Below are 17,735 nucleotides of genomic sequence, written 5' to 3' on the forward strand. Positions count from 1 at the left end.
ATCACAGCTTTCATCTGGAACCAGTAGGCAATGCTGCAACCTTTTCTAGTACCAGGTACTCAAATACACTCCATCTCCACTCATTACAGTGCTAGACTACCGTGAAGTGTCTCCAATAGTGAGCAGCAGGACTGTTCATCAGAGGTGACGTACAAGTGGGAGCAGGGGATTGGGAGACTGATGAAGCTGTGATCCAAACACAAGCTCTGCACCTCCACAACAAGCCGAAGGAACAGATTCATCTGAGGAAAATCAACAACAGCGCTCGGTGTACACAGGCGCCATGCATAATTAGCACTATAGACACAGTGAGCAGAAATATGCTCAGACTGCAAACAGCTCTGTGATTCAGAGGAACACCAGAATAAATAGGTGTTTTTGTGGTTTGACTTACTGTCAACATGCATGAGGATGTGTTTTTTGTGCTGAAAATCAAAAGACCGTCATGTTTGGAAGGATGCATTCATTTTGAAAGTAGAGGCAGAATAAAGTCTTGATTCTGCATTCTGCTGTGAATAGTCTAGTCGACTTTCAGTGTGATGGAAATGAGGCAGACAATGTGCTGAATTTGGTTTTAGCAACAAACTTCGTCCAGGTTTATATGCAAACATCATATGATCGTAATCAAAAAATCTTTATTATAATTGAGAAAATAAGAACCCAAAAAATGTACAAATCCATCCCAAGGAACAACAATAAACACTGCTTTTAGCATCTCACGTGAATATTTAACATCTGTATAATCTATATACAAGCATTCATTTTCCTAAAGTTTCCTCAGTTTTTCAACTGAGGAAACAGTGAGGTAAATCTTACGCTCCAGATGTTTGGCTGAAGCCACCAGATGTGCTGTGTATTTGTTCATGTTGGCTTTCAAATTTGTTGAGTTTATGTATTTTGATGTTAAAGGATCCGTTTTTTTATTAAGTCCCACAGATAAAAGACAAGTGTTGATGGCTTGTAAAGGCAGTTAAGTTTAATCCATAGACTATAATGTTCGTGGACTGCCATTTTGAAGCCTCGAATTTGGCATTTCAGCTGTCACCATCCTTTTTTTGGAGCCAGAAGTGACCACTTTTGGATGAGAGGGTGACACTTTGGAGGAATGAGAAGTGGATCTGACTGAAGGCCCAGGCAGACAGCCTGTCACTCACAGTAGCCTGCCCTAAATTAAGCATAGTTTTAAAACTTAATTAAATGGAAACAGATGAGTTATATAAAAATTCACCCTCATGCAGTTGCCATGAATGTTAAAATTAGCTTTAGAGACCAAAAGAGTTTTTTGTAATTTGGCTGCGAACAAGTTAGTTTCTGCTGTAACGCTGAGCTTTTTAATATCTAAAATCTAACATCTATGTGAATTGATTCACTTCTGGAGCCAGCTGCAAGTGGTCATTTGATGAACTGTTTTTGGCACTTCCTATTGGCATCCTTTATCTGCCTCTGAGGCTGATGCTTGATTTTTTTTATTTTTTATTTTTTTACACATTATTTTTTAGACAGAATTGTTGACAAAAGTTTGGGCACTTTAAGATAGGGGTTTATTTAGTCTGTTTTAGAGTCAGCCTCAAGTGGACATTAGAGGACCTGCAGTATTTATTACTTCTTTAGTTTTTGGCATGTTTTTCATCCCTAAAGGTTGCTTGGTTTAATCAGGCAAATTTATTTTCTAACCTAATATTCATTGACAATTCAACTGTTGTGCCTTCAAAGCATCAAATCCATTTAATATTAACAGCTTATTAATTTTAAAATATATTTCCACATCCTTACACTGTAGCCTTTTTTTCATCTCTCTCTTAAATTTCCCTGAGTGATAGACAGTAACTTTGATGAACGCCCCACATCGGCAGGCCCCGCCTTAAAGGTCCAGTGTGATTTAGGGGCAGACATTGGCAAAAATGACAAAAAGGGTAATATTCATTACTATGTTTAAGTTTATATTAACCTTAAAAATGGGATATTAGCATTTCATGACCATTAAATAAGCTGTTTATATCTTCATACAAGGAGGTCCTCTTCCACAGAGTCCACTGTGCTGTTTTACAGTTGCCCAGAACAAACAAACACCAATAGCTGGCTTTAGATAGGGCCATTCTCATTTTAGCATCGGCCATCCTTGGTGTCCTAGATGCTTGGCACACAGGAAAGGTTTCAGTTGGTTTCAGTCTACAACGTCACTGCTACATGCCTCCAAATCCTACACACTGGAGCTTTAATAGAAAATAGTGTGTGCCGCAGCCTGCAGTCTTCTCTCTCTTTTTTTGTCTCAGTCCTGACAATTTGGATGCTATAATGCATGAAGTTGGCTCCTAATGAGTTGGTCTTAAAAAATCCTGACCCACACATCACTAGTATATCACTCTTAGCCCTCTCCTTGCTATGACAGGGCAACTACAGAATAGCCATATTTTTTTAGTAATATGTAGCAAACGTAATGACTAGTTTTTAAAATAAAAGCCCTATGCTGCAGACAGACAGGGTATTTTTTATCTTGTGGTCATCCATCATGATATGAATCAATTTCAAGAAACATAAACAGACATGTCACTCATGGCTTTTTTCGTGAATACATTTGAGCAACTTCGGGTAGAATTACCACACTATCTGTGCTTTCCTGTAAAATGTATTAGGATTTAGGCACATCTCTGGTTCTCAGCCCATTTGTTGCTCCTGAAGATGTAAATATTTAAAGAGGTTGAGAATAAATTGTTGGATTTTTTTGTTTGTTTGTTTAACAAAAGGCGAAGTGATTTCTTGCAACAGCTGGACTGCAGCTTTTAGCAAATGTTGCTTATACGGCTGTAAATACTGCATTATGTTCAAGACGATTTCAGATGGGGATTAATATATATTTGGTGCTCTAGTAAGAATATACAGCAGTGGGAGAGATAAACTACAGTGCCCATGTTTACAGTAATGATGGACTGTGTCACCTTGTGCGACTGTGAGGCTCATTGATGTGTGTTTAACTTTTTTGGATAACGAACGGCACAGAGGAATAAGATATTACATTTTGGCTGCACAGAAAATACTTTTATAGTAAAATATTTAGAATTAAGGATTTGTTGACAATAAGAGAAATACAGAATATCACCAAACATCCAAATTAATTTGATCATTTCTTTTCCTGGATAATATTTATACCTACTGGTGCAACATAAATAATTATTTTTTTCTGTGCCCTGAGTTAAAAAACAAAAAATCAACGACATTATAAATCAATAAATACTTAAGCTATAGTAATAAAAGTAATAATGACATCTCATCAGTCGTGCCGTTTGTGACCCAGTGCAGACAGTAAATTGTTACATTGTGCTTTTTCAGCAGAAAGCATGGCAGCTGGAGTCTTTGTGCTGACCTCATTCATGCACGGGTGTGATTATTTTCCAAGTCATTTAAGTCACATAAAAGCATTTAATTAATAAGCGCCCATCCATTTGTGGGATCCCCTTCATAGTTAGCTGAGCATTACTTCTGAGCGTCGCTGAGGCGAATCCCCTTAATTGAGTAGTGTCATAAGAGGCATCTGTAAACAGAAGGCGCAAAATAAATAGTTCCATGTACATGAAGACCACCCCTACGGCTAATTTCTTCTTTTATAATTGTCACTGCTCCCAGAGGCCGAGTCCCTTCTCATTTATTGTCTATTAGATCAGACACAGATAGTCATGCAGGGACATCAAGGGCGTTTTGTCAAGGTAGTGTTGTTTAGTTTTGATGATGAATGGATTAGGGGATGTGGGCTTGGTCAAGAGCTATGGATCACTGAACTTGTCGACTCTGAGCAGGCTCTTGGCAAAGTTTGATGCATGACCAGTGCTTCAGAAGTAAAATTGTACAATATGCGTGTGTGTGTGTGTGTGTGTGTGTGTGTGTGTGTGTGTGTGTGTGTGTGTGTGTGTGTGTGTGTGTGTGTGTGTGTGAAGAGAGAGGTTGTTGATGTAGGGAACTTTTTATCGAAAAATCCTTTAGTATCATTTAGCTTGTTAAATTCAGTACTTTTTAAAGAGAGCAAATCAAGCCTCTTTTCTGACATAATTTTGTCATTTCTTTCTAAGAATGCAGGACTGATTTCTGAAAAGTTACATTCATCATTCCCATGGGAGACATGCTCATTTCTTTCAAATAAAATCTGACTTTTTGACTGAGATTCCAGGGTATGACAGCTTTTTTGAGAGCAGAACCTTGTGCAGTCAGTCTCACTCGGTGGTATATTGGATCACGTCTGTCAGCTGTTTGTTTGTGTCAGTGGATGCGGGACAGTTGCAGAGTGTAGTCTGCTGACATCTGTCATCATCTCGGTCTCCCTCTGTGAGCCTGATGCTGGAAAGACACAACAAGCCCTTCATTGCCAGCATGTCATGCAGAAGAGGCAGAACCTCTGACACACAATGCTACTTTTAAAAACTGCCACCGTGTCACAAACACTCAAAACTAAATACATTTTTATGGCACAGAGAAGACTGTCAATCGTAGAAATGCAACATCCATTTACAAGAGCTGTCAAGCATCCTTCAAGAAATGCAAACTACAGTCAAAAGCACAAACTGTTGAGGAGACACTGCAGGTAGAAACGAGTCTGTAATGCACACATGCACAGGAAGCACAACATGACATGACAGCCGTAACTGCACATCTGAGAGAGAAGCGTGGGCTGTCTGTAATATGTATAAACATATGGCTACTGTTGGCTACAGTTTGAAACCATCATGTTGTGTCTCACTCACCTGCTGCGGGTGGGTGACGTGGGCAGGGTGCCCGTGGCCACGAGCATGCCTCTGTGCACTGACATGCAAGTGGCCGTTTCCAGGATGGTGATGATGGTTGGCGTGCCGCTGTTGTCGGGGTCGTTGAGCCACAGGTATGTTAACAGGAGGTCTGGGGGGCTGAGGACCCCTAATTGGGGATTTGTGCTGGGTGTGTTTCTTGGGGAGGGTCTGAAACGTTGTGAGGGGAATGGCAGGAGGAGGAGTTGGTGGAACATGTGCCTGTGGTCCGGGCTGGAGCAGGGCGGCCTGGGTCTGCTGTCTCCGATTCTGAAATGTTTGAGCCCTCTCAGTGTGGGCTTCAAGTGCAGCCTGGGTTAGGTTACTGGGATTATGCTGGGCAGGAGAGTGTGGGACTGGAGCAGTGCCTCCTTGGCGAGGTTGACTGGCACCATTTATGACAGGCTGTGTCTGTTTGCCCAGACCTTGTGGTGGTGTTTGGATCGGTACTGCTCTGTGTTGCTGGGCCATGTGTGCCTGTGGAAGGTGATTAGGATCAGCCAAAGCTCTTGAATCCGCACCCCGCGGTGCAGTCATACCCTGTTGTTTCACCGGTCCTTGTGACACAGCAGAGCGGCCTACAGAAGCCTCCTGGCTCATGAGAGGCAGCGCCTGGGGGTTATTTCTGTGTGTGGCTTCCTGCCTGGGGGCAGTCTGGCTATGAGGCAAACCACTGATGTCTCGCTGAGCACTTTTCCTTTGTGTGTGGTGGCTCCTCTGTGTGTGCCGTTCAGCCTCAAACTGTGTTACACTACGAGTGTTTGGGCCGCGAAGATCAGCTGAACGGCTCCGTGTCTGTCTGTCCACCGATGGTGTATCCCGTCTGCTCGGAGCTCTGCTGCGGGAGGTGGTTCTGCTCTCAGGTCGTGGCTGAGATCTGTTTGCTGCTCTTGGCTCTCGTATGGGAGGATGGGTAGTGTAGTCTGTGGTGTCAGAGGTATACTCTGATGATGTGTGTCCTCTTTGAGGAGTGCCGTTAGGATACGCTGGTGTCCCTCGGAGGAGATCCCAGGAGTTTCTGTCGGGCCGGCGTTGAGGCTCTGGCTCCCGCTGGTATGTCTGTGTGTTGGCGTTTCGCTGAGAAATGTGATTATTGTTATAATGCGTGTATCCAGTCGGGATAAGTCCAAGCTGATCTAGTAGACCTTGTTCTACACGACCATTCAATCGGGGGTCACTGGGATAGGACTGCTCGCTTTGTATTCTGGGATTTGACTGTGCAGTTTGTGTCAGGTTTTGTTGGGTTTGTGAAGCATTATTACTGGCTGTATTGGTGAGAGGAAAAGAGCTGTCTTGCTGAGTCTGTTGGCCATTGGTTGGGTACGAGTTAAGATTGACATGAATGGTTGGCATTTGTGCATTGCTGTTTTGTTGTGCTGATTGCGGCAACGTGTTGAGGTTGACATGGACCGCTGGCGGCTGGACGCCGCCCTGGGCAGTGCCAGTCTGTATTAGAACGTTAGGATTCTGCTGCTGTGTGTTCGGGAGCGTGTTTGCAATCTGAGCATCAGTGTGTGTGAAAGCCCTGTTGTCATGGCCATTGTGTGGGTATCCATTGGCGTTCTGAGGGGCATTGTGTAGGAGTCCATTTGTGTGGGTGGGACCATTGTGTTGGTGTGTGTTGGAGTTATGCAGCCCGTTCAGCGCCAGTGTCTGCGGGTTGCCGGGGCTTTCACGTGGAGCTGTGTATAAGCGGTCGTGGTGGCGTGTGTGTGTGTTCAAGTGATAGAGGGGGGGGTGGGGACCTTGGCCCAAATCCCTTGCACCATTAGGTTGTGGATCCGGAGGCTTAATGGGAGCAGATGAAAAATGAGGCGAGGGAGAGAAGAGACAGCAAAAGAAAGATGGAAGGAGAGGGTTAATTGGTGAAAAGCCCTGAAGCACCATCACATGGATGAGATAAAGAAAAAATCAATAGTGAATCATATGTAAACTTCACTGCGGCTTACTATAGGCCTGGGATTTGGGTTTGACTTCTGCACAAGCACAGTCCTGTCATGTTGTCTCCGTCGTCCTGTAATGATAGAAATAATAAAAAGAAACCACTTTAGTTCAGGTACACATGGAAATACCGATCATCAAAAAGCCATTTACAAAGTATTTGAATTAGGGCTGTCAGTGTTAACGCGTTAATTGCAATGCCTGTACATAAGGCATTAATATTGTTTAATTGTGTTAACTGCCAGCTGACATTTCTGTCTATAAGAGGCTGTACCGGGCTGAGTTTTAAAGCTACAGTGATGATAAGTCATGATAGCTTTCTGGAGGAAAATAGAAAGAGTTTTAAATAGCGCTTCAAAGTTAGGCTAAATTTTGGTGACGGTCCCTTGACCTCTGACCTCCAGATATCTGATTGAAAATCAGTTCTATGGATACCTATGAGTCTTCCCTTAAAAGTCTAAAAGTTTTTACTGTCATTTAATTCCTAATCAAGGCAATCTGGTAAAAATTTCTTTACATTGCCAATGTGAATTTCTTGTCCGTTTTGTAACGTGAAATAATGGAACTGAAAAATTAAAAACTTAAATTAATCAAAACTGACTATTTTAATTCACCGATTAATCATGATTTTAAAAATGCGTTATTTGAAAGCCTTAATGTAAATCAATCTAATATGCAACAAAATGAAAAAGTTGACAAACAAGTTATTGCACACACATACTTACCCCTCCTACGCACGAGGAAGACAATGAGCACGATGAGGAGGATGATGATTAGCAGCAGCAGCAAAGAGCCAATCACAATCCCCACCACTTCCCCTACATTTAGACATGTGTCTGAAACAGAGAGAATAATGTCAAAGGAGGAGAATTAATAAAGATAATGAGTCTGGAGCTCAGACAGACAAGAGGAGGGGAAGATTGTAGAAAAGGATGATAAATAGCAAAGAGAGACAGAGAGAGAAAGAAATGAAAATAAAAAAGGAGGAGAATGTGTGTGTGAAAGTCACTGAATGACTTTGACCACATTCTCACCAGATCAATCTCCCAGGATACTTTCTGTCCCTCTCCTGTCCTGAAGACAGATACAGGGACCCAGTCCAAAACCAACCGTCATCATTATCAGTCACAGAGAGGTCAGCGCCCACCATAACTCACCTACAATGGCCAAGTCTGTCCCCTGCTCAGACGTGCCTCCAGTGATGCTGTTTCTGGCCGTGCAGACGTAGCGGCCGCTCTCGTTCGTGGAGAATGTCTGAAGGCTGAGCACCCCACTGTCCGGCTGGCCAGATGCGACCGTCTGTCCATCACGTTGCCATGTGAAAAGGGCAGGGGGCAGCGAGTCAGACATACAGGTGAGACGCACCGTCTGTCCGACCAGCACATCTCCTCCCCCGACGCACTCTTGTGAGGTGTCCTTGGTCAGCACGGGGGTGTCAGGGCCATCTGGTTTGTTGATGATCAAAGGACATCGTTATCAGCAGCAAAAACATTTTGTTTACGAGTACAACAAAGAAAATCTGTATTTTAAAAAAGCTGACACATGCACTGATTAAATATCCTGCGGAGGAGTTTATCAGTTTGTCAATTTTGAGGTTTATGTCACCTCGTCTGGCTAAAGCATTTAGATGAGACCCCTCGGTCGGTGTATTACTCAGCTAAAGAGATGTGTACTTTCAGGTTGAATGTTAAATCTAAAATCCCGATGGCTGCAACCTCTTGGATAAACATGCATCTCAACAACTCATATTTACAGAAGAACCTGATTGGCAGGCTAGGAGTATTACTCATACAAAATCCTGCAGACTGAGGAAAGTACTGCATAATGAGGACACTTCACAGACTGCTGTTAAGCACAGTTTGGTGTACAATTTACATACAGTATTAATCTTTGTTGAAGTTTAGAATTACTGGTATTCCAAGCTACTATACAAGGCTATGAAAAAAGAATCAAAGGTTTATCAAAGGGAAAAGTTTGACATTTTGAGAATTACGCCTGTTCATTACTTTTCTTGAGTCTCTGCTGGTTGCCTTGCAACCTCATAGTGAGGTTAAGGTTACTACACAGGACTGAAAAATAGTCCAGCACATAACTCTCCATCAAACCACAAATTGTAGGTATTATACTTGAGTTTTTTTAACGAATGAAACAAACAAGAAAAATGTGATAAACTGTTATGTTTCCCTGTTTTTTCCTCTTTGCTGTGCAGAGACAACGGTTTTGGAAGAAACAGGAGGTGCTAAAGAATGCTTTTACAACTCTACTCGCTGACTGCAACTTGCGGTTGTCTATTGTGAAAACAGAGCAGATGTTGACTAAAATTTTCTCTTTAGATTTCCACAGTGTTTAAGTTTAAAAAGTATGGAAAAGCTACCGAACCAGTTACAGAAGTTATGTTATTATAATGGCAATGACCGCGGCACACACATATACAGGCACAGCTGCTTTCACATCTCCTGTGGACTGTACCCCAGCACACATGAATTGTGCCAGGGACCGCCTTTTCAACTTGATTTCGGCACAGTTTGTGAGCCTTACAAGTTGGCACACTCTGGTGTCACAGTCTGCACTTTTAGTGTCCCCCGTCCACCCTGACCGTCCCCCTGCGATCTCTGCATGATACATATATTTAGAGTTTCATTAAGTCAAAGACACATTGTCTCTACATCGTAACTAAGAAAGTAATATAGTAATATACAAACAAATATCTTTTGAGAAGGCAGGGCTGTCTGGATGAGCGAGAGATGCATTTTTCACTATTTTCTGACAATTCATAGACTGTCAGAAAGCAGGACTGCACCCTGTAATGGTGATAATACAGGTTCACGCTATGTGAAAAAAAATTAAAGTCTGGTGTCTGGGATAGAATAATACTAATACCAGAATACTTCTGAGGCAAAAGGAAGTGGTGACTCAGTGTTATTTGCATTTCTATGAGTGCATACTCTTTTGGCATGCAAAGATTTAACGCCTACGTTCTGATGTGTTCTTCATCTGTGTGAGGAAACCTCTGTTTGATGTTAGAGGACAACAATGTGGAGCCACTGTAGTTTGCTGTTGGGCTGATTGTGTGTGTCGGACATTACTGTGAGACTGTCACATCAGAATTAAGGGTGCGATCAAGACAAATCTGGGAGCAGCACAATAAAGCTTATGGAAGAATGTTCTGTGCAATCTGGGTGCAATTCAGCACACTGTAAGCAGTACAGTGTAGATAGAGCAGATAAGCTACTGCCATTTGCAGTGGCTACAGCAGATTAGCTGCTGCTTGTCTTGATCAGTGAAAACTCACAGTAGACAGTGAGGCTCTGTCTGGCAGTTTGGGCGCTGACGGGGTTGCTGACGGTACATGTGTACTCCCCAGCATCACCGCGTCTGGCTGGGTTGATCACCAGAGAGCCATCGGAGATGGTGATCCTGGAGTCGGCAATGATGGCTGCACCTTCTTTGCCCCACTGGACAGTAACCTCTGTCCCAGACGTCCACGTACACCTCAGAGACACATTTCTCCCCTCCACCGCCACCGTGGGAACAAACAGACTTACCCCAGACACCGCGTCTACAGAGAGAGGAAAAGATGTTTTACCAGAGAGCTGCAAATTCAGAGTTACTCACAAAAGGTTTCTAAATTACCATAGGTAGAGAGCATGAGAGTATGAGAGAGCTCACTTCAAAAGTTGGAGTGACAAAACAATAGAGGGCAGTTTTATGTTTCTGTTGAGAATAATTTGTTGTAATCAAAGCAAGTGAGAGCTGAGAAGGGACAGGATTCAGATAGAGGCACAGATGGCGAATAAGGGGGCAGACGGTGTGAGTAGTAGCTGAGATGCCTCTTGGCGGCCAGCCTAAGTTAAATAATTGGAGAGGGAGAAGAGGGGGGCGTGCGGACGGAGAGGGCTGTGACTAAAAGAGAACTGCAGCAGCAAACAAACAAAATCTTTCAAGCCAGCAGCTCTAATCACTTGCATTTCTGTGGACTTTCTGCTTGCCTGTCACTAAGCAGAAGCATTTTATAGTTTAAGATATTTTAGCTTTTACTCATTTCCAGAGTTATGAGTGAGTAGGTAGGAGGTTGATAGTCGTGCTCAAGGACGCGGATGTTCTATGACAGGAACTAGCTGCTGTGAGTTTGGAGGATGTGACCTTTCGGCAATAATAGAGTAGTGCTTCTAACAGTTTGGTCACCCTGGCACCCTATTAGCGCTGGTGGTAAGAGAAAGACTGAAGCGTCATTCTTCCAGCGTGGGCTGAAAATAAAGAGACACTCAGCTGTTGAGGCTTCATCACAGTGCTGTATGTACAGTATGTAAATGTAACGCTACATTTAGACAGCTACACTATCAAACATCTAAGAGCATGAGCGCTGCATATCAAATGGGTTTCATTAGCATAAAGCCCTGAGCCACTAGCTTCATCCCCTCCTCCTTTTTCATTAATTTTACCTCGCCCACTATGGGTCACTAATTTCATTATACCTCCCAGACTAATTCTCTTACTCCCCAAATCCTCCCTCTTCTCTCTTTACTCCCCTCCGTTCCTCCTTAACATTATCGCTTCCCTCAAAACCATCCTCTACCGCACACTTCACCACCCCTCCCTCCTCCTCCTCCTCGTCCTCCTCCTCCTCTTCTTCTCTCCTAAGTGAACTCCCTTACAGACACACTTCTTTATCTCTTACCAAACACCCTCAGCTGTATTGATCTGGAGTTAGTGGTCAGGCCTGTTGTAGCGAGGGGGGTCACCACCACCGTGTAGTTCCCTGCATCTCGGAGCTGGGCGCCTACGATTCGGAGCTGGGTGGCAGTGATGGTGACCCGACCCTCGAACTGGGCCACGGGATTAATAGATGGGGATCCTCCACTCCACACACCCAGAGTGACTCCTCCTTGGTACTGCCATTCCATGGAGAACACCTGGGACACTGTCAGCACCGTGAACACGATCTCAGCACCAGTTTGGACCAGTACTGGATCTGTCTGGAACTGGATCTGGATCTGGTCCTGAGCCAGCACATTGGCAGACAGGAGGACTACACAAAAAATACGAGAACCAGAGGTGGATAGTAATTAGTACATTAATACACTACTGTATTTTATGCTCTTATTTGACACCTAGGTTTCTACTCATACTTTCCTAATTAAGATTTTATATTAAAAGAATGTAATGAGTTTATAAAAATGTATTATCAATGATCAAACCACTGACTTTTTGGTTTCTAACCCTTTGACTAAATTTGTCTTGAAGGTTTTTACTGGGAGCCAAATTACCTGCAGAGGTCTCCTCCTCTCCAAAATAAATGGAGACGGTAACTTAAACTGGTATAAACACTGAATAAGGCAGTTTCACGTTAAAAATCAGTGTCTTTGCAACACTCTTCAGTTGAACCGGCTGCTGCAAGCTCACATGCTCCAACTTAGCTTTTCCTTCACAACTTAAGATCCACATGTCTAACGACTAAATAATGGTTAAAGACAGTTAAAAAACGACCCAAATCTAAAAAGTGACGTGTGACGTGACTTGAAACTGTAAAAAAACAAGTCAGCTGAAAGGGTTTTGGCTAGCAGGAGATGCACATTCCCTGCCGGGTGATACAGTTAGCAGGAGTAGTTCAGTAGAAAGAAAATAATTTCTACATGAAACCGCTCACAACAAGGTCTGTGAATTATCTTGAGTAAGTGGGTCTCTATTTTTTGAAAGATTCATTCCTGTTGAGTTTTTCAAATTTATTTTTTTGGCTGTTTGAGCACCTCAAGACTAGTGCCATCTAGTTCCATTACACTGGAGAGGAGGGCAACATCTATATGGCCAATAACACCAAAACAACCTAGATTGCTAATCAGCACTACAGATAACTGGGAAAACACATATTATTGATTTTTTTTGGGGGGGGGTTATCACCTCAAGAACATGTTGATAATACTTCTGTACTTTTACTTGTAATGGAGTGTTTTTAAATTGATGCACTGGTACTTTAACTTAAGCAAAGGATCTGAATGCCTCTTTCTTCACTGCAGAGAACAAAATCTATATATACACAGAGGCTGGGCTCAGGGGGTAGAAACCCATTAGTAAGGTACACACTCTTTTCTCCCTCGTAAATTTCACACCATGTTTTTTGGATTGTAAGTGATCCCAAGCTAAACATCTATTTTGTGTTTTTGTTGGCCTGACTTAACGTAAGCCGTGTCGAAATCATATTTGCTGTCTCTCTTCTCAAGAGTCAGTGGTGCATAGGCAATTTTTCAAAAACAATGTTGTTAGGATGCCATTGATTTAACAGGCATTTAACCGTTGTATGCTGTTTGTCCATCTGTAGTCGGTATGTGAGTGAAGATGGAAAAAAAACTCTGTGTTTTTGTATTTGGCTGCCAATCCTACTCCCCCTTGTTTGTGTTGATATTACAGATTCAGGCTGAGAAACTCAGGCTGAATTTTCAATGCCCTTTTACTGGCATATAAAGCTACCACGCAAGAACGCTTTGGCCAATGAATTACAGTGAATCAAATCAATATGGTCCTGATCAGTCTCACTGGACTGCCTTTACACGATTTTCACAGGGGAGCAGAGTGTAAAATGACAGTAGCCAACAGCTAGATGGATTGCGTTCAGCTTCTCACACTCTCAGAGTTGTTCGAGACATCAAAAGTGTTTCGGTGCTTGATTAAAAATATCACTGGCCTTGCTGCCGTTTGAGTGGAGACACAAAGATAAAGAGTTGTGACTCAGAAGTGAGAAACACCCTTGAATGACGCAGCACAGTGCCGATGCCTTCATGTGCTGTTGGATTGTTTTTAAAAGGCCACAACTCGAGAGCAATTCAAATCAGTTATGAGTTCAGCAGAGACAGTGACGATGGCAGAGAGCCCAGAAGTTATGCCAACAACTGAACTGATGATAAACAGAGATTAACTGGCAGAAAAGTTTTTCTAACTTTATGTGGCTGAACTTTAGGTTTCTGGTGGTCCAAATAAATCACCTCCTGTGCACCAAAGGATGTTTGTCAGAGACACGTCCATCAAATCGCAGGCGTGGTCTAATTACAGTTTTTTTTTTATATCAGTTTCAGATAGACAGCAGCAAAATGGATATTTAATTAAATGAAAATGTTGCCGATCATTACTTTAATTATTATCTTTCATGCATGACCAAAAAACGCTTAGTTAATGAACAAATTAGAATATAATTTACATTCCTGGTGCTAATTCTCTGTGCTCATCTTGCAGCACAAATACCTAAAGTAGATCATTTTTATGCATCCGACACTGTTTTATACCAGGGTAGAGAGTAACGTATTTGTTAGTTTGCATGGAAAAACTGATAGATACCCTCCTCATGTGATACGCATTATGAAAGATCTTTACAGACATAAAATGCAGTGCACTTCAGAGCACAGGAGTCATCTGGACACTGTTCTTAACATAAGAGTGGCTGAGCTAGCCCTGAAAACTGTTTTACAATGGCAGCAAAAGGGTGGACGCTACACTTCCGCGATGACACAGTCCCAATATCAGCCTCAACTGCAGTGGCATCGATGTGCTAGCCAGTGTGATATACACATGCACTAATATGCACATGTGGCCGTACCGGGCCCCCAGGAGGTGCGCTAGCCATTGGAGCCAATTTTTGTAGTGGCCTGACAGTGTAATTACATTCTTTATGTAATGAAATGTGGCATGACTTACATGGCGAATGAGGATTCTGTAAATCAGATTCCTCCCATCGCCCATCATTTCACCATAAGAATTTGATCCATGTGGACCGATAATACTGTATTTATAAAGTATAATTTTACCCAGTGTTGTAGTGGCTTGTATACCCATCTCTCTTTCTGGCTGTTTACAGTGTACCCACCTATCAGTCAAAAAGCCAGAGGAATATATAGGGGAGCACTCATTTCCTCTTTGGTAAACATCAACCCAATAGTACACCCACCTCATTGACTGCCACTACAACACTGATTTTATCTCCATTCAAGTAAGCTGATTGCCAAACCTCATGTTTCTAGGGCGTCTAGAGTACCAGATTATCCAGCTATTTTTATATGCGGCAGTTTAACTTTTTTTTTGCTTAATGCACCACCGATTCCCCTTTTCCACCACATGAAAGCTCTGGTTTTGGAACTGATTTTTGGAACCTGGGTGCTATCTCACGAACCAGCCCGTGCTTTTAACAGTTTTGTGCCGATCTACTGCACAACAGAAGTACACAGTAGTGGTTGAATCGTGAATTACATTGATTACTTGCAAACTTTTGTCATGTTATTACAGATATATGTTTTTACCCAGAAAACAAGAGTGAACCAACTGTTCATGAAACCACTGGATGCTTTTTTGTTTGATGATTTTTCACTTGACCTCTACACTGTTGCCTTCTTCACTCTCTTTTTCAACCTGTAAAGAAGGACATGCCCACTGATGTTGTCATGGTCCAAACTTTAGGTCAAGGAAAACCTGAAGGAATAAACTTTTCATGTTCCAAACACATTTATTTTTGGTTGAAATGCTCTAAACAGTTCAAAATTGGGTGCAGGAAGTGATTTCATTTTGGTGGAAAAGGGTATACGAGCAACTTTTTTCTTAAGATAAAGAGAGTGGGGAGCGAAAGGAGGCGTCATGCAGCAAAGGGCTACAGGGTCAGAAATTAACCCAATGACTATGGGCCGGACCAGCTTACCACAAGAAGCCACAGAGAAGCTAGAAATACAACACACACAAAAGTGACTTCATTCTCCTTTCAGGACGCCATCACTCCACTACATTTTCACTTAGCAAATAGTCCTCTGCTGCCATAGAAATGCTCTGAATGTCTTATAGCGACCCTTCAAAGAGTAAGGCTGCCATTATTCTATATTTTCATTACTGCCAACAAATCCCATTAAAAAACAAAAAACAGTAATGTGTACGTCTGTCTCTCAGTACTTTGTCTTCCTTGTTTGTGGGACTCAGCAGCAGCCCCCTTTGTTCCTACTGAAGTCGTGAATCATTAAAAACTGCTCACAAATACATAGAGTTTCTGCAGGGGTAATTTCCCAGCAGCTGGGCATTGTGGTTTTAACAAAATGTTACTCAAATAGAAATAAATAGTGCATCTGTGGGGGAATATTTTCATCTACAGAGTAATAAACATTAGGTACAGGACAGCAATGACTGTTAATGGCACAGAGGAATAAAGTTAACAGGCTTTAGATACAAAAACAACACTTGTTAGCAGGATGAAATCACAGCCTTTGTTTGCGTGCATAGTAATATTCCACTATTATTAAGAAAATGACAATATTCTGAATATGATGCTGGCAAAGTACAATACAAGTGGGATGTGCCAGTATTATTCAGGTTTAGGGAGCATTACTTGGACATGTATACTGCGCATTCGGATTTGATCCTCAAGTGGGGTTTTTGGATTGGTACAAATATTGCAGCATGCTTCTTTTATTCTTTGTCTGATGGAATTATAGAGGAATGCTGTGTTCAAAGTCAAGCAAGTCCTCCAACAGTGGAAAAATCCTATTTTGATGCATAGAAACAAAATGGCACAAGCGGCTCCAGCCTTTTCACTTTTCTATATTTTGACATAATGAACGACATTTTAGGGCACGTTATTTGGAGTATGTCAATAGAAGTATTAGTTGAATGTTCCTTATTTATTAGCCATGCAAACCGCTCAGTAGGAATATTGTCTTTTTTGGAATAAGGCCAAAATTGGAATATTTTGTGCATCTGAGATTCTTGGTTTTGGTCTTTGCTTGAGAGATTATTTGAAAAATAAGAACAATTTAAAAAATCACAAGCTTTTTTTTCTTTAAAATTGTGCATTTTGTGCCATAAGAACATGAAAAAAGTTGCAAATATACAAAGTATTTATGTAAGCCTCATGATCATTAAAAAGTTGGGGTTTTTTTCCTAAACAATAGCCAAGTATCGGTACTGGCAGTAGGCCCATTGTCCATGCATGTACAACCAACAGCCAAAAACTGCAGTACTGCCCATCCCTATCAACAAATGACTAAATGGCATGTAAATATAGAGACAATGACTGAATCACCACAACTTCATGATATCTCGGAGCCTGGGAGGAGGACCTGAATGCATCACGTCGTTCAGTAGTCGGTGCACAAACGGGAATGCTGCCGCGCAGGTTTAAGAGCGGTTAGCTTTCTGCTTCAAATGCAATTGTTTTATAAACGTGCTTTGAATACCACATCTCCCCCTCCCTGGAAAGACAGTCGATACTCTTTTTTTTTTCTTCAGAGACTTCTGTGAGCTTGTTTGAATGTGAAGGCTGCTGCCGGAGCAGGAGGAGGAAAAACCTGCCAGTGCAAATTGTTTTACAGTACCTGCCAGAGACAGACTGATAAGGAGTAAAGGTTGTCTCATGTCTTCAGTCAGGCCGGTCTGCAGAGAGATGAAAGTACAAAAATATACTAAATAAGTTTTGTTTGGTCATTTTTTTATAACAGTTTTTTAAACGGACTTTCTCCAATACTGTCTGTGCAGATTATTATTGTGCTATATGCTGCGAAATTCCCTTTAAACCTGACAAAAACAAATATTTTCTCCTGAGCAGCGATAAGAAGACGCAGCTGTGTGAAACTTACCAAAGTATTCTCCCCCTGCCTTCATGTTTGTTTATGCTGAAAAAAGGCTCCGTGCTCGTTTTTGCTCGATAACAAATGAGTCTACTTCCTGTTTCTCCGCTATTACCTGTCAAGGACGCACCTGCTCTCTTAAAGAGACCGCAGCCCTCAGCAGGTCTGACTAAACAAACTTTAGTTGGTACATTTCGGCTAAAAGCAGGCCACTGCACGTTTTAATACATTTTTATTTGATAGAATGTCACATTTTGGATTAAAAAAAATAGTAAACAACATGTAAAAAAAAACCCCACAAAACACAGTGCATTGATGTCGATTTAAGTACAAAATAAAATAAAATAATCTTCAGCTACAACAGCAACATGTTTTTCATACATTGCGGCATTAGTCTATAATTATCAGATATAATAATATACCTAAGTACCTATAGTAT

The 17,735-nt window shown here is 42.0% G+C and overlaps 1 protein-coding gene across 1 annotated transcript; it reads right to left on the bottom strand.

The window, feature by feature from the left end:
- Positions 1-613: 613 nt before the first annotated feature.
- Positions 614-17,391, bottom strand: LOC121945630 (uncharacterized). The gene is made up of 9 exons (XM_042489913.2): positions 17,306-17,391; positions 17,045-17,102; positions 11,389-11,739; positions 10,003-10,269; positions 7,868-8,155; positions 7,436-7,546; positions 6,719-6,783; positions 4,731-6,557; positions 614-4,326 (listed from the first exon to the last, which is right to left on the bottom strand). The coding sequence occupies exons 2-9, from the start codon at positions 17,082-17,084 to the stop codon at positions 4,297-4,299; spliced, it is 2,979 nt and encodes a 992-aa protein (XP_042345847.2). The 5' UTR covers positions 17,085-17,102; positions 17,306-17,391; the 3' UTR covers positions 614-4,296.
- Positions 17,392-17,735: the final 344 nt, after the last annotated feature.

Source organism: Plectropomus leopardus, chromosome 11 (genome assembly GCF_026936395.1).
Source record: "Plectropomus leopardus strain MGB_pleo_1.0 chromosome 11, ASM2693639v1, whole genome shotgun sequence".
Classification (NCBI taxonomy): Eukaryota; Metazoa; Chordata; class Actinopteri; order Perciformes; family Serranidae; genus Plectropomus; species Plectropomus leopardus.

Excerpts from the sequence above, each read along its gene's own strand:
- LOC121945630 (XM_042489913.2), bottom strand. The coding sequence starts at position 17,084 with ATGAGACAACCTTTACTCCTTATCAGTCTGTCTCTGGCAG. Across the intron at positions 6,784-7,435 it reads CTTCCTCGTGCGTAGGAGGG|GACGACGGAGACAACATGAC; the intron begins GTAAGTATGTGT and ends CTATCATTACAG. Across the intron at positions 4,327-4,730 it reads ACGTCACCCACCCGCAGCAG|CATCAGGCTCACAGAGGGAG; the intron begins GTGAGTGAGACA and ends GTGTCTTTCCAG.